General features: G+C 41.7%; 1 protein-coding gene across 2 annotated transcripts in view; it reads left to right on the forward strand.

The window, feature by feature from the left end:
• The window catches only part of ASTN2 (astrotactin 2), a 912,541-nt gene that overhangs the window by 363,829 nt on the left and 525,867 nt on the right, over positions 1–22,845 (forward strand). For both annotated transcript variants that reach the window (XM_060013324.1, XM_060013323.1), the window contains exon 6: positions 13,682–13,828. In XM_060013324.1, coding sequence (XP_059869307.1) covers positions 13,682–13,828 — 147 coding nt within the window. The remainder of the gene's footprint in view (positions 1–13,681; positions 13,829–22,845) is intronic.

Here is a 22,845-nt window from a genome sequence, read left to right on the forward strand (position 1 = left end):
TGTGGGCGATACCGCACTGGCTCTGTGGGGCATTTGGATACACTGGTGTGGTCAGTGGTTCTGGAGGTGGGCCTCACAGATTCTAATCCTGCCTTCACATTTCACCAGTGAGACCTGGGTCAAGTGTCACGGAAAGAGCAGTAGGCTGCAGGTCAGGAGATGTGGCTCTCAGGCCCCGTTATTCCCTTGGTGCCTAGATGGGAGTTCCCCATTAGGTCTCTTGTTCCTCATTTGTATCCTGGAGATAATAGGAACACCCACTGCATTGGATTTTGGTGAAAAGTGAATGAAATATTTGTGAATAATTTGTAAACTAACAAGAATTGAAAAAGTATGGCGTGCCATCCTCATCACCAGCACCCTTGTCACCACACCACTGTCGTCATCTTGAAGTTGCCTTCACACTTCCAGGAGCAGGTGTCTGCAACCGCCACAGAGAGATCCAAGGAGCGAGCTGTGTGTAGCCCCATTCAGTGTCTGCTGGCAGTGCCTTTCTGGGGTGATCCCAGCCTGCACTACAGACACACTCCTCGTCCACGGGGCAGAGCCAGCCCAGGGGGCTCCCCAGGGGCCTCATGAATAGTGACTGGCCCCAGGCAGCTCAACTGAACTGTTTTCTGGGGCTCAGAGAGGAAAAGAAACAGCCATCTAGCTTGCCCCTCCCACCATCTGCCCTCCTTGTAAGCCTCTCTCTGGTGATGCAGAGGTCCCCTTGAAGACCTGTGGTCAATACGAGGTAGGACAGTGAAGCCACCATGCATCCACCCATAGTCACCATCGGTCCGCAGGGCAAGCTGAGGTCTGTCAGCAGATTAACACTTAGGGTTGATTCTTCTTGGCTCAGGCCACACCTAGCATACTGATGGAGAAGTTGTGGAGCATAATGGTTAAGAACTTGGGTTCTGAAGTCAGTTTTTTTTTTTTAAATTTCAGCCCTATTACCTTTGAGCTGCATGGCCTTTAGCAAGCAGTGGCCTCAGTTTCCTCTTGTGTCAAATGTGGGGGAGAGTAGATAGCATCTCATGAGGTTTCTGTGAAGATAAGTGAGATATTACGTGAAAAATGTTTAATTATATTTTCTGGTACAAAAGTGTTTTTTATAAATGTTCGTTATGATGATGATGATGATGATATTCTTTGCTAGGAAAGCCACAGTAGAAAAAGCAAATCTATGCAAAGTATAATAAAGAGGCTCAAAATACGACTTCAGAGAAATAAAGTAAAACTAGCCATATTTGGTTTGGAGGAAAGAAAGCTCAAGGCAACTGCACTGCCACCTTGAACTAACTAAATAGCCTGGAGGAGGAGGTCTTGGGTACATCCTATTTGACTTGGGCAGCAGAAGTTGGCTCACAGAGTGAGATTCTAGGACTGTTTAGTACAACTGTCTGAATATAGAATTGCTGCTTCGCAGGGGGTGAGTTTGCTGTCTCTGGAAGTATGCAAAGGCTGGATGAGCACTTTCACAGATCTTATAAAGGAAAATCCTAGGGAAGATGGGAGATTTTAAAGGATACTATGGATTTGAGAGGGTCAGGTTCAAAGTGCCAGAGAACACAAGAAACTAGTTCATGGCAGAAATAGAGGGGCAGGGGGTGAGGAGAGACTTGGCCCCTGATGAGCGACAGGGAAAAGGATGCCCCAAAAAGGATGCCCCATATTGACACATCACACTGAAGAAGTGTGTGCAGAATGTAGACACGAGGCAGGCTGAGGAAAGGCGGCTGCCTTCCCCAGAGTTCTGAGAAAGCCCCAATTTCAACTATTCTTTCCTTCTGCCTCCAGCCTGACACTTGCACTTGTCAGAGGATGTGTCCCAATTTTAGTTTCCAGAAATACACAGAGAAGCACAGAGGCACTGGAGCTCAGGTGTGGCGGGAATCCCATGAGGTCTTCAGTGAGGTTAATGGGGCACCCCACCAATCTGTGGTGGTCACCCTCATATGCAGGAGGCTGGGTGGCCTCTCAAGGGCTTTTTGTATGATTTCTGGCTAGCCGGGGACCAATCTTTGCTAAAGAAAGTGAATGAATACATTTGACTAGAAAAGTACCAATAGCAATATTCCAATACTGACACCTCTTGGTAGAATGAGGAATAACATTTAAGCATTTAATCATTCACTCATTCGTTCAATAGATGTTTATTGAGCACCTAATATATCCAGACATGCTTATAGACACTGGAGCTAATAGGAGGACATAAAAAATGAGGTCTGGCACATAGTAGATACACATTAAATAATTACCTATTGAATAAATTAATTCCCAGATAAGGACATTGAGACTTAGAGAAGTAAGGTGACTTGTCCATGGGGGCCAGCAGCTAAGGTTAAAAGCCAGAATTCCAGCTTCAACCGGAGTATCACCGGCCTCTTGATATCCATGTAGATGCCAGGTGTTGGGCAGTGGGGTTTTAAGGAATTGAGATAAAAGGAGTGACACCAAGAGCGTATATGGATCCCTAAGTATGTGCACTTGGTGTTGTAACTGTGAGCTCTCATTTAATCCACACAGTTTGCCTGCCAGTTAGGGATTATCATTGTCATTTTATAGATTAGAATACCGAAGCTCTGCGAGTGTAGGTGACTTGCCAAAAGTTAGAAGCTACTAACAGGAGGAGTTTAGACTTAAATCTCTATGTCCAGAACCTAAAGCGAACCTTTCCTTTGTTCTAAGTGGCATTTCTACCTTTTGGTCTCCTTTGCCCTAATGTCTGGGTTCCTAGAATCTCTGTCCCTCACCCCAATTCCATATGCCATTTAAAGAAAGAAATGAGTTCTCAGCTTAGGACCCAGCCTCTCCTGCCCCGTGATATCAGGAGTAAGGAATCAGTGGGAGTACAGCAGCTTTTAAATTTTCCACACACAGGGGTCTGATGGGGTTAGATCTGTTTTCTTCATTGTAAAATGTGATTGATTCAATTCCAAATTTAACTTAAATTTGATTTTCCTCTCTCAACCTGGCATTTCCAAACTGAGAATTAATCAAACCCCAAATTATAGGCAGCATGTGGATCAACAATGCCGAGTTATTTCCAGTCGAATTTCTCAAGCAATGAGTTTTATGCCATTCTCTGCTGCCATGCGAGGAGTTGAGGGGTAAGAGGGAGGGGGAAATGAGGGGAAATTAGATTATTAACTTTCTCCAGTTCCAGCAATCAATACAACCTGGTGAAATTCTATTCCCACAGCACAGCTCGCCCCCTTGCAAGTGACGGGGAGGGAACTGTAAACTGGGATGTCAACCAGGGATAACCATGACCCTAGCCATCCAACGATGCTCCTGTTACGATATGGAGCTATGATTTATTGTTTTGTTTTGTTTTGTTTTTACCAATTATGTGCATCATCTTATTTTGTCCTCAAATCAGCCCTGAAAGAAGACCATTGTTCCCATTTATTCAGATGGAGACATTGCGTCTTCTCAGGGTTAGGTCAGTGGACAAGTGTCACATGAGATTTTGTGGTGAGGCAGGATTTAAACAAAGGCATACCTGTCTCCAAAGGCCATGCTCCTTCAGCAACTACATGATGCCATCCTGGGACACTTATTCTGTGGTGAAGTGGGAGGTAGTATGATATGGGGGAGAGGATGGAAAGAACTGGTTCTAATCCTGACTCTGCTACCTATGGATTAAGTGACCTTAGAAAAGTCGTTTTATCGCTCAGCCCGTCTGTTGCTGTGCAAAACAGAGATAGTAGGAACAATTTGCTGTAAGAATTAAATGAGATAATTTCCCTCCACTAAAATGTAAGCTTCAAGGACTTTGGCTGTTTTGTTAACTGTCCTTTCCCCTGTGCCTAGAACAGTGTGAGGGAAAGGTTGATGTTCAATAAAAATTTGTTGGACGGATGGCAGGAGGGATGGTTGGATATAAGTGTTAGGCATAGTTCCTGGATCGTAGTAAGCACACAACGAATGGAGGTTCTCTTCCCCGTCTTTGCTTACTGTGATGCAGTGCAGAGCCTGGGTGAGGAGGGGTTGGGTATTATGGGATAGATAGTTTCTACCTTGCCGCTGTCTCCAGCCCCTCCTCAGAGCTAACTGCTGATGATCAGTTCCCTAGGCCAGGAACTCTTAAAAAGTCACCTCTGTTTGAGTCCCACTGTGAAGTTTCTGCCAGGCCTAGTTGCCATGGAAACCCCCAAGCCCTAGTGGCTGCTCCACGGGCATCTGGCCTGAGTGCAGACTTGACCTGCGTGCTTTCTTCTCCCTGGACTTCAGAGACAGCTGTGGTGTTTCAGGCATTCTCTGAGTAAATGGCTACCTCAGGGTGCTATTAATTTGCATTCTCTCTTCCATTCCCTTTGCTTCTTAAAACTCTCCCTGCACTCTCCACTCTGTGTGTCTTTAGCTTCTGTAAAGAATAATTCAGTCCCTAGTATGTTCTGATAATGGGTTGGACAAAGAGATAAATAAGTCCTGGTTTCTGCCATCAGCTAGGAGATTAATACCAACGTCTGGCTTGGAAAGATCATTTACCAAGGGCCTATCTATGTGCCAGAAACTGTGCTGGTCATTTGACATTTTCTGTCTCATTTAGGTCTTACAACACTCTTGAAGGAAATGTCATTTTATTCCTATTCTCCAGATAAGAAAACAAAGGGCCAACAAGCTAATGTGACTTTACTCCCCACCGTATTGACTCTTAAAGACCTTGGATTACCGTGAAGATTTAAATATAGGGGATGCAATTAGCCCAGCATGAGCCCAGGGAGCTAGTACAAGCAATCCTACTCCTACCCGTCAACCCTCTTCCCCCAACTAGAAATCAGCCTCATGGAGCCTGGGTGGTACGTCTGGTAGTTGTTTAATTAGTGAAAGGAATGCCTTGGTCACATCTGTTTCTGCTGCTGCATGGGCCAGTCTGAGAGATGCCTTCTTGGACACTCACAGGGCACTACTGTCCTTCCAGGGAGTCCACTCCCCAATGCCAGGCGCCTCTAACCACCTTTCACATCTCACGCTCTGGACCTGGTTCACCTTCCCAAGAGTTTGTTCCTGCTGGACTCATGTTTACATGTTCTTTCTCTTGAAATCAGCCTCCTTAGAGTCGAGACTGGAAACTCAGTGCTGCTGCTGTTAGCTGGGAACGGGGGTCGGGGGGTGGGGTGGGATGTTAAATATCTAGATATCTAGGCTAGGAGTCATATGTTGACTTCTTTTCTTTTTTTCTTTTTTTTTTTTTTTTTTTTTTTTTTTGCGGTACGCGGGCCTCTCACTGTTGTGATCTCTCCCGTTGCGGAGCACAGGCTCAGCGGCCATGGCTCACGGGCCCAGCCGCTCCGCGGCATGTGGGATCTTCCCGGACCAGGGCACAAACCCGTGTCCCCTGCATCGGCAGGAGGACTCTCAACCACTGCGCCACCAGGGAAGCCCCATATGTTGACTTCTTAAAGAAAGACCTATGCGAGGCAACAACGCTTAGTCCATACCCTTTCTGGTAGAAAACATCGACGTTACCTTGCTTCTGCTGTTCAGTTATGAAACTGTTGATATTATCAGAGTTTGAAACAGCTTCTTGTGGCTCCCAGATGAGAGAGAAAATGTGTTCCTTTTTTTATGTGGTCCTTTTAAGTTAAGAGATTTTCTGTCCCCTGATACCACAACCATCTTTTTATCTTAACTGCTCTTCTAGTTAACTAATATTTACCAACTATAGCAACCACAAGTATATGAATCGTCCCTACCATAGGCTATGCCTTATTCTAAGACTGGCAATAAAGACAAAGCCCCTATTCTTTTATTTAGTTATGTATGTATGTATTTATTTATTTAACATCTTTTTGGGTTTTTTTACATCTTTATGTAAAAAGATGTATACGCCCATGCCACTCTCTCACTTCGTCCCAGCTTACCCTTGCCCCTTCCCATGACCTCAAGTCCATTCTCTATGTCTGCATCTTTATCCCTGTCGTGCCCCTAGGTTCTTCAGAACCTTTTGTTTTTCTCTGTTTTTAGATTCCATATATATGTGTTGGCATATGGTATTTGTTTTTCTCTTACGTCACTCTGTATGGCAGTCTCTAGGTCCATCCACCTCACTACAAAAAACTCAGTATCGTTTCTTTTTATGGCTGAGTAATATTCCATTGTATATATGTGCCACATCTTCTTTATCCATTCCTCCGATGATGGATGCTTAGGTTGCTTCCATGTCCTGGCTATTGTAAATAGACCTGCAATGAACACTGTGGTACATGACTCTTTCGGAATTATGGTTTTCTCAGGGTATATGCCCAGTAGTGGGATTGCTGGGTCGTATGGTAGTTCTATTTTTAGTTTTTTAAGGAACCTCCATACTGTTCTCCATAGGGGCTGTATCAATTTACATTCTCACCAACAGTGCAAGAGGGTTCCCTTTTCTCCACACCCTGTCCAGTATTTATTGTTTGTAGATTTTTGATGACAGCCAATCTGACCGGTGTGAGGTGATACCTCACTGTAGTTTTGATTTGCATTTCTCTAGTGATTAGTGATGTTGAGCATTCTTTCATGTGTTTGTTGGCAATCTGTGTATCTTCTTTGGAGAAATATCTGTTTAGGTCTCCTGCCCATTTTTGGATTAGGTTGTTTGCTTTTTTCATATTGAGCTGCATGAACTGATTGTAAATTTTGGAGATTAATCCTTTGTCAGTTGCTTCATTTGCAAATATTTTCTCCCATTCTGGAGGTTGTCTTTTCATCTTGTTTATGTTTTCCTTTGCTGTGCAAAAGCTTTTAAGTTTCATTAGGTCCCATTTGTTTATTTTTGTTTTTATTTCCATTTCTCAGAAAGGATCTTGCTGTGATTTATGTCCTACAGTGTTCTGCCTATGTTTTCCTCTAAGAGTTTTATAATGTCTGGCCTTACATTTAGGTCTTTAATTCATTTTGAGTTTATTTTTGTGTATGGTGTGATGGAGTGTTCTAATCTCATTCTTTTACATGTAGCTGTCCAGTTTTCCAAGCACCACTTATTGAAGAGGCTGTCTTTTCTCCACTGTATATTCTTGCCTCCTTTGTCAAAGATAAGGTAACCATATATGCGTGGGTTAATCTCTGGGCTTTCTATCCTGTTCCGTTGATCTATATTTCTGTTTTTGTGCCAGTACCATACTGTCTTGATTGCTATAGCTTTCTAATATAGTCTGAAGTCAGGGAGCCTGATTCTTCCAGCTCCGTTTTTCTTTCTCAAGATTGCTTTGGCTATTCGGGGTCTTTTGTGTTTCCATACGAATTGTGAGATTTTTGTTCTACTTCCATGAAAAATGCCATTGGTAGTTTGATAGGGATTGCACTGAATCTGTAGATTGCTTTGGATAGTATAGTCCTTTCACAATGTTGATTCTGCCAATCCAAGAACATGGTATATCTCTCCATCTGTTTGTGTCATCTTTAATTTCTTTCATCAATGTCTTATAATTTTTTGCATACAGGTCTTGTGTCTCCATAGGTAGATTTATTCCTAGGTATTTTATTCTTTTTGTTGCAGTGGTAAATGGAATTGTTTCCTAAATTTCTCTTTCAGATTTTTCATCATTAGTGTATAGGAATGCCAGAGATTTCTGTGCATTAATTTTGTATCCTGCTACTTTACCAAATTCATTGATTATCTCTAGTAGTTTTCTGGTAGCATCTTTAGGATTCTCTATGTATAGTATCATGTCATCTGCAAACAGTGACAGCTTTATTTCTTCTTTTCCGACTTGGATTCCTTTTATTTCTTTTTCTTCTCTGACTGCTATGGCTAAAACTTCCAAAACTATGTAGAATAATAGTGGTGAGAGTGGGCAACCTTCTCTTGTTACTGATCGTAGTGGAAATGGTTTCAGTTTTTCACCATTGAGAACGATGTTGGCTGTTGGTTTGTCATATATGGCCTTTATTATGTTGAGGTAGTTTCTCTCTCCACCTATTTTGTAGAGGGTTTTTATCATAAATGGGTGTTGAATTATGTCAAAAGCTTTTTCTGCACCTACTGATATTATCATAGGGTTTTTATCCTTCAGTTTGTTAATATGGTGTATCACATTGATTGCTTTGCCTATATTGAAGAATCCTTGCATTCCTGGGATAAACCCTACTTGATCATGGTGTATGATCCTTTTCATGTGCTGTTGGATTCTGTTTGCTAGTATTTTGTTGAGGATTTTTGCATCTATGTTTATCAGTGATACTAGCCTGTAGTTTTCTTTTTTTGTGACATCTTTGTCTGGTTTTGGTATCAGGGTGATGGTGGCCTCGTAGAATGAGTTTGGGAGTGTTCCTCCCTCTGTTATATTTGGAGGAGTTTCAGAAGGATAGGTGTTAGCTCTTCTCTTAATGTTTGATTGGATTTACCTGTGAAGCCGTCTGGTCCTGGGCTTTTGTGTGTTGGAAGATTTTTAATCACAGTTTTAATTTCATTTCTTGTGATTGGTCTGTTTATATTTTCTATTTCTTCCTGGTTCAGTCTTAGAAGGTTATGCTTGTCTAAGAATGTGTCCCTTTCTTCCAGGTTGTCCATTTTATTGGCATATAGTTGCTTGTAGTAATGTCTCATGATCCTTTGTATTTCTGCAGTGTCAGTTGTTACTTCTCCATTTTCATTTCTAATTCTATTGAATTGACTCTTCTCCCTTTTTTTCTTGATGATTCTGGCTAATGGTTTATCAATTTTGTTTATCTTCTCAAAGAACCAGCTTTTAGTTTTATTGATCTTTGCTATAGTTTCCTTCATTTCTTTTTCATTTATTTCTGATCTGATCTTTAGGATTTCTTTCCTTCTGCGAAGTTTGGGGTTCTTTTGTTCTTCTTTCTCTAATTGCTTTAGGTGTAATGTTAGGTTGTTTATTTGAGATGTTTCTTGTTTCTTGAGGTAGAATTGTATTGCTATAAACTTCCCTCTTAGAACTGCTTTTGCTGCATCCCATAGGTTTTGGGTTTTGGTGTTTTCATTGTCATTTGTCTCTAGGTATTTTTTGATTTCCTCTTTGATTTCTTCAGTGATCTCTTGGTTATTTAGTAGTGTATTGTTTAGCCTCTGTGTGTTTGTAATTTTTACAGATTTTTTCCTGTAATTGATACCTAGTCTCATACCGTTGTGGTCAGAAAGCATACTTGATACAATTTCAACTTTCTTAAATTTACGAAGGCTTGATTTGTGACCCAAGATATGATCTATCCTGGAGAATGTTCCTTGAGCACTTGAGAAAAATGTGTATTCTGTTTTTTTTGGTTGGAATGTCCTATATGTATCAATTAAATCCATCTTGTTTAATGTATCATTTAAAGTGTGTGTTTACTGTTTATTTTCGTTTTGGATGATCTGTCCATTGGTGAAAGTGGGGTGTTAAAGTCCCCTACTGTTATTGTGTACTGCCGATTTCCCCTTGTATGGCTGTTAGCATTTGCCTTATGTATTGAGGTGCTCCTATGTTGGGTGCATAAATATTTACAGTTGTTATATCTTCTTCTTGGATTGATCCCTTCATCATTATGTAGTGTCCTCCTTGTCTCTTGTAACACTGTCTCTTGTATTTTAAAGTCTATTTTGTCTGATATGAGTATTGCTACTCCAGCTTTCTTTTGATTTCCATTTGCATGGAATTTCTTTTTCCATCCCCTCACTTTCAGTCTGTATGTGTCCCTAGGTCTGAAGTGGGTCTCTTGTAGACAGCATATATATGCGTCTTGTTTTTGTATCCATTCAGCAAGCCTGTGTCTTTTGGTTGGAGCATTTAATCCATTCACGTTTAAGGTAATTATTTATATGTATGTTCCTATGACCATTTTCTTAAATCGTTTTGGGTTTGTTTTTATAGGTCCTTTTCTTCTCTTGTTTTCCCACTTAGAGAAATTCCTTTAGCATTTGTTGTAGAGCTGGTTTGGTGGTGCTGAATTCTCTTAGCTTTTGATTGTCTGTAAAGGTTTTAATTTCTCCGTCAAATCTGAATGAGATCCTTGTTGGATAGAGTGATCTTGGTTGTAGGTTCTTCCCTTTCATCACTTTATGTATATCATGCCACTCCCTTCTGGCTTGTAGAGTTTCTGCTGAGAAATCAGCTGTTAACCTTATGGGAGTTCTCTTGTATGTTATTTGTCGTTTTTCTGTTGCTGCTTTCAATAATTTTTCTTTGTCTTTCATTTTTGCCAGTTTGATTACTATGTGTCTTGGCGTGTTTCTCCTTGAGTTTATCCTGTATGGGACTCTCTGTGCTTCCTGGACTTGGGTGGCTATTCCCTTTCCCATGTTAAGGAAGTTTTCACCGATAATAACTTCAAATATTTTCTCTGGTCCTTTCTCTCTCTCTTCTCCTTCTGGGACACCTATAATGTGAATGTTGTTGCATTTAATGTTGTCCCAGAGGTCTCTTAGGCTGTCTTCATTTCTTTTCATTCTTTTTTGTTTATTCTCTTGTGCAGCAGTGAATTCCACCCTTCTGTCTTCCAGGTCACTTATTCGTTCTTCTGCCTCCGTTATTCTGTTGTTGATTCCTACCAGAGAACTTTTAATTTCATTTATTGTCTTGTTTATCATTGTTTGTTTGCTCTTTAGTTCTTCTAGGTCCTTGTTAAACATTTCTTGTAGTTTCTCCATTCTAGTTCCAAGATTTTGTATCATCCTTGCTATCATTACTCTGAATTCTTTTTCAGGTAGACTGCCTATTTCCTCTTCATGTGTTAGATCTGGTAGGTTTTTATCTTGCTCCTTCATCTGCTTGTGTTTTTCTGTTTTCTCATTTTTCTTAACTTCTGTGCCTGGGGTCTCCTTTTTGAAACCTGCAGGTTCGTAGTTCCTGTTGTTTTTGGTTTCTGCCCCCAGTGGCTAAGGTTGGTTCAGTGGGTTGTGTAGGCTTCCTGGTGGAGGGGAGTAATGCCTGTGTTCTGGTGGATGAGGCTGGATCTTGTCTTTCTGGTGGGCAGGTCCACGTCTGGTGGTGTGTTTTGGGGTGTCTGTGGCCTTATTATGATTTTAGGCAGCCTCTCTGCTAATGGGTGGGGTTGTGTTCTTGTCTTGCTAGTTGTTTGGCATAGGGTGTCCAGCACTGGAGCTTGCTGGTCGTTGAGTGGAGCTGGGTCTTAGCGTTGAGATGGAGATCTCTGGGAAAACTTTCGCCGTTTGATGTTACGTGGGCCTGGGAGGTCTCTGGTTGACCAGTGTCCTCAATTCGGCTCTCCCACCTCAGAAACTCAGGCCTGACACCCGGCTGGAGCACCAAGACCGTGTCAGCCACACGGCCAGACAAAGTTCAACCAAAGTTGTGATGCTTATTTCCCTTGTAGGAGTCCACATGATATTAAGAGGCACCGTGGGGGGAGTATATTAATAGCTACCATGTCTTGGGTCTTACGATTACCCTTCTTCCCTTAACAACATCACCTCCTGGCAGGTCCTGAGGAGACCAGGCTCCTGTGAGAGAGAACTGGACCCCACAGTTCCCCAAAGCTGAAGCCCCAGTGGGTCCTGAGGAGACCCAACTTCCGTTAGTGTGGACTCGACCCCCGGTTGTCCTGAAGCCCGGGCCGTCAGCATGGACTCAGCCCTGCGTGTTCCAGTAGCCAAAGACCCAGCAGGTCCTGCGGAGACGGGCCTCCTGGCAGCTGTCCACAAAGCCCCTATTCTTAAATTAAGCAATTTAAGGTTCTGAGCAATGAACCTGGCAGGAGAGACATAAAGATGGTAAAGGTGGGATCCCTTCCCTCAAGCAGCTCACTGATTATTAAGAAAAATAGGTATCCGTACAAAAATCTGAAAGTGGGCTGTCAGGGGCTCCTGTTCCTTTAGGGTCCATTTATCTGGGAGTGTTGGCTGTCTATGGTTGGCATGATTTTTGACAGTTGCGTGCCTGTGTCTGGTTGCTAATGTACTTATTATCACTGCTGGAAGATATGATGCATTTACTGAGATGCTACCACATTGCAGACACTGTGGTAGGCATTGCGATACAGTGGTGAGCCGAAGACGCAGTGCCTGCCCTGAAGGAATTTACCATCAAGTTACTAGATTCTAGTGTTTGAATAAGATATTTTAGGAAGCATAACAAATGTAGGCAGTCTTTCTCCCTAGAGGGAGAGGGATTTACACTTATGATTAATCTCAGTGAGTGACGGGAAACAAGGAAACAAGTGGATTTCTATGCAAAAGAAATAGCTCCTATGCTAATATTAACATGATGAAGAGCACTCACTTTGGCATCACTGCAGTGATGCAGCCCTGCCAGCTCGTGGGCTGGGTAGGAGAGAGCAGCAAGGAGGTATGAATGTAGGGACGCACTGTGAAGGCCTCAGATGCCAGGCTAATCAGTGTGGACCACATCCTGTGGCCAGTTGCTCTATAACAGCTCAGGGGGTTCCACCATGGAGTTAGATAGGAAGATGTGCCTAACCTCCCTCATCTCACAAGCAAACAGACAATAGAAGAGATCAGGGGTAAGAGGTGAAAATGCTAAGGACACAGAGTACACAGGACTGCATGCTGTTTAGTTGCTATAAAGGAGGAAGACAGAAGACTGAAAGTTGACATCTAGGTTTCTGGCCAGTTTAAATGGCAGTGCTTTCAATACTTAGGGGAGCCCAGGAGAAGGAGGAAGAAGAGGCTTTAAGGAGATGGTAATGCCTCCAGTTTTGAACATGTTAGTTTGTCATACTCATGGGATATTCAGAGAGAGATGTCCGGGAGGTTTGGGCATAAAGATTTGCTCCAAATAAGAGCAGAGTGGATAATAGAAATTTGGGAAGCATTGTTCTAGACATGTTAATCAAAGCCTTGACATTAGATGTGAATAGTAAAGCCAAATAGTGAGACTCGTTGGGGGCTCAGGATATAGTCCTTAGAATTTCTTTGCTGGCCCAGCACTCTCCTTGCCAGGCAGATCCAATCTACTCATTGTACTGTGACCGTGAAATTGTCTTTAATTTTCCCAGGCAAAACTCCCCTTCTCATCTTGTGCCCTCTCTACTAGCTCTTAGCACAACTTGCCTTGCATTCTAATTAGCTGTGGATAAGTCCGCCTTTGCCCCCTAGCCTGTAAGCTCCTGCAGAGCAAGAACTATTCTTATTCTGCTCTATGTGTGTCTCACCTAGGAGGTCATCAGTAGATGCTTGGGAAATTAACTTGAACTGATCGGCCTCAAAGTCCGTGAAACCCTTCTAGATGGCAGACATTGTATATACACTATGCCACACACATGATCATCACAACCACCTGTGAGCTGTCTGTTATTATCCTCATCGTGCACATAAGAAAACCGAGGTTCAGAAATTGAAACAGGTCACACAGCCAATGAGGGCTGAAGGCCAAATTTGAACCCAGATGGTCAAACTCCAAAGCCCATGCTCCTTTCCCTAGGCCCTATGAATTCAACAACACAGTATCTTCTCGGTTGCTTCTAGCGTGGGTAGAAAGTTTAGTATCATCTAAATATTATCGAACATGACCAACCTAATTGAGAGGGGAAGAGTAAGAATTGCCACAATTTTGAGGAAGTTTTTTTCTTTTCGTCTATACCAAAAGGGATAAATAAGCCCATTTTGCAGAGAGTTAAACAAAGACCCAACAGGGGACCACTGAGCTGTCGCTACAAGCACAGAGGTTGGAAAATGTGGTTTCTTTTTCCAGCTTCTCATTTGGAAAACAACAGAATTCCCAAATTCCATGCTATTCCTGTTTCCTCACCTCATGGACTTATGTATCTTTGTGTGTGTTTATGTTACTAGGTTTGCTGAAAAGCCCAGTGAACAAGACGGCCCTGATGCTGATCGCTGTGAGCTCCTGCATCCTGGCCATGGTGTGTGGCAGTCAGATGTCCTGTCCACTCACTGTGAAGGTGACTCTGCATGTGCCCGAGCACTTCATTGCAGACGGTAAGAGCTGAGCGTCGGAGATGCCCCACATCTCCTCGGCACCTTGCACCCCTGTGTGCTCCAATGTTCCCCATGCGTGGCCCAACCTCAGAATTATATTACTAAAAAAGAGAGAGAGCATCCAAAGACCTTAAGAGGTCCTTATCTCTGAAAATCCTGGATTATTTGAATGGAACTAAAGACTGCTTTTATTCCATGGGCAAGGGTAAGGTTTGTTAATAAAGAAAGAATTCCAATGTGCGTGCAGAAAGATTGAGCTACTTCAGAGAACCTACTGTTTTCTTATCATGCGTGTACATCCTATGCCTAACTAAAAATACCTCCCCGCCCCCCAAAATAGTCTTTCCTATTTAAAAGATACGGCAAAGAAGACTGTATGAGCTTTGTTGGAACTTCCTAAGTGTCCTGGATTGTACTCATATCTCATTCGCTGTAAATGTCCTTTACAAGCATGTTATATCCTACCATTTACTCCTCACCCAATTAGTTTGAATTAATGAGACACTGTAGTTGCTATGGTCCAAGCATGGTCCAAGAAGCTGATTAAGGTGCTTGATATCTGTTGCTAAAGTGCCCTCCAGAAAATTGTTCCAGTTTATATACTCCAGCAGAATGTGATGTGTTTCCCCAAATGCTTGGCATTATTATTTATTTATTTATTTTTACAATTTACATATATTATAACTTTTCCTTTACATACATTACAAATGACAGAAATGTATCCATTTTGGGGAAGAATTTTTTTTTTATTATTGACGTGTAGTTGATTTACAATGTTGTGTTAATTTCTGCTGTGCAGCAAAGTGATTTGGTTATACATATATATACATTTTTGTATTCTTTTCCATTACGGTTTATCTTAGGATATTGAATATAGTTTCCTGTGATATACGGTAGGACCTGGTTGTTTATCCATTCTATGTATAATAGCTTACAACTGCTAACCCCAACCTCCCATTCCATCCCTCCCCTCCTCCCCCCTCCCCCTTGGCAACCACCGGTCTGTTCTCTATGTCCATGAGTCTGTTTATGTTTTGTAGATAGGTTCATTTGTGCCATATTTCAGATTCCACATATAAGTGATAACATATGATGTTTGTCTTTCTCTTTCTGACTTCATTTAGTGTGATCATCTCTAGTTTCATCCATGTTGCTTTAAATGGCATTATTTCCTTCTTTTTTATGGCTGGGTAGTATTCCATTGTATATATGTACCACATCTTCTTTTTTATTATTAGTTTTTATTGGAGTACAGTTGATTTACAAAGCTGTGTTAGTTTCAGGTGTACAACAAAGTGAATACATATATACATTATATATATATACGCACATTCTCATTCTTTTTTCAGATTCTTTTCACATATAGGTTATTACAGAATATTGAGTAGAATTCCCTGTGTTATACAGTAAGTCCTTATTAGTATTATTAAATGTATTGAAAGTTATCGTAAATATAATAAAGAAGAAATATTAAGTATGCAGCTTAATGAATTTTTACATGAGTTCACCCAGATCAAACATAAAACATTTCCAACACCTTCAGCTTCCTTACGCCCCCTCCCAGTGAATCCCATCCCAGGGATAACCACCCTTCTAGCACCATATTAGTACCATTATTATTTTTTAAAATCTTTTTCCCATTGGATATGTATCAGGTGTTTTTGAGATCCTTTATATATGTCAGCCATATTTTAATGCAACTTGATTTTATCTCTAATTTTTTAAGTTACAGTGTTCACAACTTAGCACCAATCCCTTCAGTATGTTCTGTGCAGAGTGGAACTTTCACCTTTCTCTCCTAGACTTATACTAAAGCATCCTGTGTTTACTCCTACTTCACCATAGTGAACTAGCCCCTACTTTAAATTTTTTTTCAATTATATTTTTATTGAGGTATAGTTGATGTGCCATATTATATAAGTTTCAGGTATACAACATATTTTGCACAATTTTTAAAGACTATATTCCATTTATAGTTATTGTAAAATACTGGCTATATTTCCTGTGTCATACTATATATCCTTGTAGCGTATTTATTTTATATGTAGTAGTTTGTACCTCTTAATCCCCTACCCCAGTCTTGCCCCTCCCACCTTCCCTTTGCCCTCTGGTAAGCACAAGTTTGTTCTCTATATCTGTGAGTCTATTTCTCTTCTGTTATAATCACTAGCTAACTTTATATTTTAATTTTTATTTCCATTTTTCAATTGAACTGCAAGTAAGTTTAGTATTTCTCATCTTATATGCACTCAGTTGATTTTTTGACCAAAGCAGAAGACTTTTGGTTCATCCCTATCAAATCGTATGTGCACATAAGACAGGAAAATATGGGAATATGAAATGGCAGAAGCCTAGCAGAAGTAAAGGGACAAAATTTACTGCAGCAGCTAGGCACGTAGGCTCATGGAGCTTGGGACTGGAAAAATCGCCAGGACCTGGGTGTGGCTGGAACATGGGATGGGAGAGTAAGAGTGATGAAAACCAATAGGGCAAAGTTTGACCATTTTTGGAGGCATGTGCACTTACTTTTTATCACCACCAGTCACTATTCATTAATTGTAGAATGTTAGGTCTTAGAGACATCCACATTTTGAACATTTATTTTCACGCATGTAGAAATGGAGCTCCTAAGAGGCTAAGTAACTTGGTCAAGGTCATGATTAATGGCTGAGATCAGAGACTATAGAACAATACAAACAAAATTCAAATACTTGCCCTATTACCTGCCACTTCTGTAGCCAAGTGAATTATTTACCTCTCTGAGTCTCAATCTCGGCATCTATAAAATGGGGATGATAATAATACCTATCTCATAGGATTATTGTGAAGCCTACAATTCCGTGTTTATCAGATTTTTAGATAGCAAGTAGGTGGGAAATAGGATTACCCAAGAAAACTGTAAAACTACTGTGGTGGCTTCAAAGGATAGACAAAAATGTGGTAAATTAAAAGGTGCCCTTTCCCGGTAATTCGTATTCTGATCTCTGTCATAAACTTAAAGCTTTATAGCTACATGTAGACTTGTCTGCTTCTGCCTCTAGACTGGAATGTCTGTGAGGCAAGAATATCCCTGGTGACAAACACACCGCATGACCTGTGATGGATGCTCAATAAGTATGTGTTGAATGAATGAACAGGGCCTAAATTAAAGCAGAATTACGAAAAGTTCTGTGGGATTCTTCTACCAGATGTCTAAGCAGAAAGGGGAGACCGAGTGAAGGAAAACTAAGGCAGAGGATGCACAGAAGTCAAAAAACTTGGAAATAACCATGGAATATACAAGATTAGAGACACAATTTAGGGGGATCTTCAGGAATCCAGAAAGCAACCAACACCTGAAGTCAGGTGGACAGCTGTCTAATAGTTCTAGGCAAGCAGACCTTCCACAGCACAATCCCAGTGCCTCTTGTGGGTGGATAATCTCTGTGCATTGCTCATTCCATTCTCCCAACAGAAAATGGGGACCCACTTTCTAGGAGTAGAGCCCAAGTATTAATATTCTCAATAAGAACTTGAGGTGATCCCTTAACAGAAGTTTGAGAGCTGCATCAGTATCTCTTTACGTGTTACTTTCCTTTCATCTAACAGATTAACAACTCCTTGCGATCTCTTGGAGCCCTGATAGGGGCTTTGGTTTCTTCCATCTTACACTTGATCAATGCTGTATTAATGGAGCTGCCTTATGGCAATTCCAGTGATTGCCTATAGCACTGAATACCATGTGAATGGTCCAATATGAGTTTTATAACAAGGCAGCTCTCATCACATGGATTTGGGTTTCACCCAAATTGCCCTGCAGGTGGCATTATTGATGAATGGTTATTGGTTAACATTAAAAGCTCATAGGAATGGAGATGTTAGTTTCTTCATCCCTCGAGGCTCCCATTGTATAATATGTCAGGACATATTCACCAAATATCCTGGCCCTATAGTAAGCCAGTAGAAGAGACAACATTTAAAGGAATAAGCTGTCTAGATGAAATGGTTCCACTCCAGTGTAGATAGATAACACTATACCTAGAGTTCTCTGTTCCATTTTGTTCTGGTAGTTGTGCTTTAAGAAGCACAGGAGGTCAGTGATATATTGGAAGGCATCCAAAATAAAGGAACTGCAGCCAAGGGATTGGAAAAACATTGTCAATACCTAAAAACCCCATAAGGAAAGGGTGGAGGAAGATCATTCTATAAGAAGAGTTGAAGGAACTAGACAAAAAGGGAGCTTAGAATTATTGAGCATATCTGTTATGAATATGGCAGTGTTCAAAACACTTTACATGGAGTTACTAATATAATGCTCATATCAGAACTCTGAGGCAGGATTTAGCATCCTCTTTTTGCATAAATGGAAGGTAGTTTTTGGAGATGTTAAGTGATTTGGCCAGATTAACACACAGAAGTGAAGCAAGGTATGAAAACCCAAGACTACCTGAACCTCTCATCCAAGTTTTTTCCATGTCCCATGCTTCCACAAAATTGACGATGATAATTATCATTTGTCTTGAAAAGGGAGCAGGCTTGTTCTGGAAGTCCCCAGGAAGCAAAATTAGAGCCATATGGGTGAGGAGGGTGGTCAGAGATGGGAGAAGATTGAGTCTTAATCTGAAAATGTCTTCCCTTTCTAAGCTTTAGTCTCATGTATAAAGTGGGGGGGTTATAGCAGTACGTATCTCCTAGAGCTGTTGTGAAGAATAAATGAAATAATGCTCATAAGGCTTTCAGCTCAGTACCTGAGACCTAGTAATGGCTCAATAAATCATATACATGTTAGTAGTTGTGATAATACTTTTTCAATATTGGAAGGGAGTCCTTGCAAGGTAATGAGTTCCCCATCATAGGGAATTTCCTGAAAATAGATGACCACATTTATTTCTATGAAGACATAGAAGAAAAGTGAAGGAATGTGTTTGGCTAGGGTACAAAATATTTTGCATCAGAGCCATTTTATCAGACTATACATTTTTAAAACACTTAAATTTTTAGGACCTTTAGAGTATGTTTGTTTATTCTTTACTTCCTCATCCGTGAGTATCACCCTTTCTTTGCCTAGGCTCAGAAATGGAGTGAGACCCAGGAATGGGTTATGGCCAGTGATGTCTCTTGACTAAATACACCCTGCTACCCAAGCACAGACGGTGTTCTTTATGTTGATATGCTCATTGCATAAACATCTATGCCAAAATATCTGTTTGTTAAGGTCAAGTTACTGTGTTAGCCTTGACTTTTGGGTTGGACTAAGGTGTATTCAAGTCTTCTCTATTCCCTGGGACTGAGGAATTGGGGATTATGGATTCCTTACCAGCCTATGAAATCCTCAAGTGGAAATGTTCATCATTAGGATGGCCTGGTTCATTAATATGCCACGTGTGTAGCTGCTTTTGAACACAAAATGATATACGATGAATCTTGTTCTACAGTTATTTGCTTGCACCCCTACTTTATGCCTTTCAACCCAAGAGAGTGAGCCAGTGTGTGGCTGTGCTGTTAATAAGGAATGAGGTTCATAAGTGACTTCAGAGCAAGTTTGCAGTGATTTGAATACACGGGAGGAGTATTTTCAATTCTTAGAAGTGGAAGTGACACCACACTGAAGGTGACTGCTTAGTCACAAATCACCAGGCTACTTGCCTAAAAAGAGTAGTTCCTTGGATATCTTGCTCTCTGGAATCATCCGGAGCTTTGTTTTAAAATGTTCAGTTTTTATTTCAGACTTCTGAGCACCATGGAACCTGTTCGGGTATAGAAGTGCTCTACAGTATGACCTCTCCCTTTTCCATTCTTAACTCCTTTGCACGCACTTAATACTATTTAGACAGATAGACTGCCTGGCTTTGTATTACCTCATTTCTATGTATCGCAATCCTACCCATGTCTAAGACCTAACTTAATTTTCTCCTTTCTCCAGAAAACCTTCTTCAACAAAACCCCCAGAACTTCTTCAAAGGAAACGCCCATCAGAAATAATCTCTCCTTCCTTGAAAATTATGTAGAATTGTATTTGTATCTTTCTAATAACCCCACAATCTAATTTCCATCACTGTTATTGTTAGGTATGTGTCACTGGAACAACTGACATAGTCCGAAGAACTGGCCTCCTGCATTAAATCAAGCGCCTCTCCAGTCTTTTCTTGACATTGCAAACAGAACAATCTTTTAAAATGAAAAATCTCAACATGTTGCATCCTCCCATAAATCTGTTCAAATACTTCTTTTTTTTTGGGGGGGTACGCGGGCCTCTCACTGTTGTGGCCTCTCCTGTTGCGGAGCACAGGCTCCGGACGCGCAGGCTCAGCGGCCATGGCTCACAGGCCCAGCTGCTCCGCAGCATGTGGGATCTTCCCGGACCAGGGCACGAACCCATATCCCCTGCCTCGGCAGGCGGACTCTCAACCACTGCGCCACCAGGGAAGCCCTCAAATACTTCTTATTGTACTTGTTATAAAGATTGAACTCTTTAACATGGCCTTTAAGTCCCAGCAAGATCAGGCCCCTGCCTGCCTCTCTAACCTCACCTTATACCAGTTTCTCTACATTGTTTTCTTAAATATCCTTGGCTGTCTCCTGCCTCAGGGCCTCTGCACATGTCCTTCTTACTCTCGGAAAATTTCTCCCCACTTCCTCAGTTTCTTCGGTACAAATTCCATTCACCGTACAGTGGTTGACCTCCCCTTTCATTTCCCAGTCTCTGTTGGGCCCATAACTATTCTTTCTCCTTGAGCCCTGCTCTATTCCTTGATCGCACTCATTTCTATTTGTAATTATAGTCTTATCTAGTTAATGTTGAGCTCTCCCACTAGGTTGCGAGCTCCTTAAGGATAGACATAATATTTGTTTGTTTTGAACATTATATTCAGCACTTGGGACAGCACCTAAAACAGAGTGCCCCCAAAGCTTTGGTTGAATGAAAATAAATAAATAAATAAAATGATTTTAATAGCTAGTCTGTAATTTCCTCAAGAGCAAAGCCACAGTTTATTCATGCCCTGAACTACTGTGAAGCCTAACGAAGGTTCTGACTCAGTAGACATATAATAAATTATGACTGTGAAATGAGTGAAGGGACAAAGGGCAGGCAGGTGGATGCAGATGCCCTAAGAAGATACATTCTGGGGGATGACGGTGCAAGAAATCTGAGGCTGCCTCCTCTTCTTATGACTGACTTCACTTCCCAAGGTTTTTGTTCCCATCCCCAAAGATAAGAAACTCCAATCAAACTCACATCTCTCCACCTCCAACACCAAAATGAAACAAGCCTTATCACAGAGCCCAGGAAGAGGGGAAAATATAAATTGAGCTGAGATTCAGTACACCCAGGGGGGAGTGGCAGTGAAATACCAATAAACCATATTAATGTGCTGAAATCAGGAAGAATAGGTTGAACTCCAACCCAGATGTAATAACTATACGTGAGAGAGTGCAGGAGAAGGCAAGCCTAGGTTTCAGTCAGAATTAAAATGAGATCTGTAATGAAAGTGGTAATATAATTATAAACTGTGAAAACATGTTCCCTTCTCCCTCTTCTTGTACTTAATGGACAGCTTGCTAAGCAATGGCCTGGAGCTGGTGCTGGGAGCTGTGGAGAGCCCCTAGAGTGGATTCTGTTGGGTTTTTTTCCCCCTCAAATCTCTTCATTAGAAAAGTCTAAGTCCAGAAAACCATGGAAGGAAAAAATGCTTCAAGCTTCCTTAAAGAGTAACTGATCCCCAGGTTAAAAGTGACAGGGGGCTTGAGGGGAGAACAAACCCCGGAAAACCATTCTAAGTAGCTGAACACGTTCAGGCTTTTCAGGATGTCACAGCAGCCATTTCAGTTGCGATGTTTAACGGCACTTTGTGCTATGGTGTTCACCTGGCTTCCTACCAGGTTGCATTGTTACTAATTTCCCTTCTTAACAAAAGGTATAACTGAGTTTGACATCCAAATTTGGAGACTAATTTCTGTGTTTTGATAGCAGATCAAGTCCAAAAATATATTAGTAGGAACTGGAGGCAGAGGATGGCTGCAGGGGGGTAGGGGAATTTCATTTATTCTCGTTAATAATTCTGCTGTTGTGAGCAGAAGCCCACTTTGACTTTTTGACTAGGAGGAGAGAATGGCAGGTGGGAGCTTTGGTGGGATGGAGCTCAGGACTATGGAGTTAGATATGCCATCATGGTTGGCTTGGTGTTTGCAGAGTGGTGTGGGGTTGAGGCAGTGGTGCAGGGCTGGGATAGAGAAGGGCACGTGGTACAGAGGTCAGGCGCACTGATCTGTGACGCAGCGGGTGTGAGTTCTACTCCCGCTTCTTCTGATTTCTAGTTTTCTGACCTTGGCAATATTAATTCACCCCCCGCTTCTCACTTTTCTTTCCAAAAGCAGTGTTGATACTCCTTGCCTCAGCTGAGTGTGAGTGGGGCTGATGAGTGTGCATGCACTTGGCCAGCTGTGAGAATAGCTCTGATGATAAGAACGTTGTGCTTTTCCCTTTCTGTTTGTTCAGTGTTTTATTATTTTTGAAGACAAAGACGTTGAGAAGAGGTCTTATCGGGTATGGCCAGGTAAGAAGAAGGTACAATTTTAGAGAGGCTTAGCTTGGCCCCAAGGAAGAAATTAAATAGTTAAAAATTCATGAATAATATCACCACTTCTTGATTCATATCTAGTGCCTGTTACTTCCCTTCCTTCCTCCCTCCTTCCTATGGTCAGCAAATATAGCACATCGCCTTCTCTGTGGCATGCTTTGATGCTCAGGGATGCAGATATGGAAGAAACAGTATCTCTGGCCTCCCCCAGTTTGGTGGTAGTAAGACACTACCAAGCAGATGAAATAGGAAACACGTGTGGTAAGAGTCTTAACGGGCTGTGCAGTGTGTGCTATGGGAAAATAGGGGAGGAACAGCCAAGTACCCCAAGCTGGAGATGGTTTGTGGTGCTAAGGAGAGGATGTCTTCAGGAGGTGCTACCTGAGTTGGGTCTTAGAGCCACCGGTGCTTCCCTGGAGGTGGGTGAGGATGACAGAGACTTTCCAGAGCGATCATGGA

Source organism: Delphinus delphis, chromosome 6, assembly GCF_949987515.2.
Source record: "Delphinus delphis chromosome 6, mDelDel1.2, whole genome shotgun sequence".
Classification (NCBI taxonomy): Eukaryota; Metazoa; Chordata; class Mammalia; order Artiodactyla; family Delphinidae; genus Delphinus; species Delphinus delphis.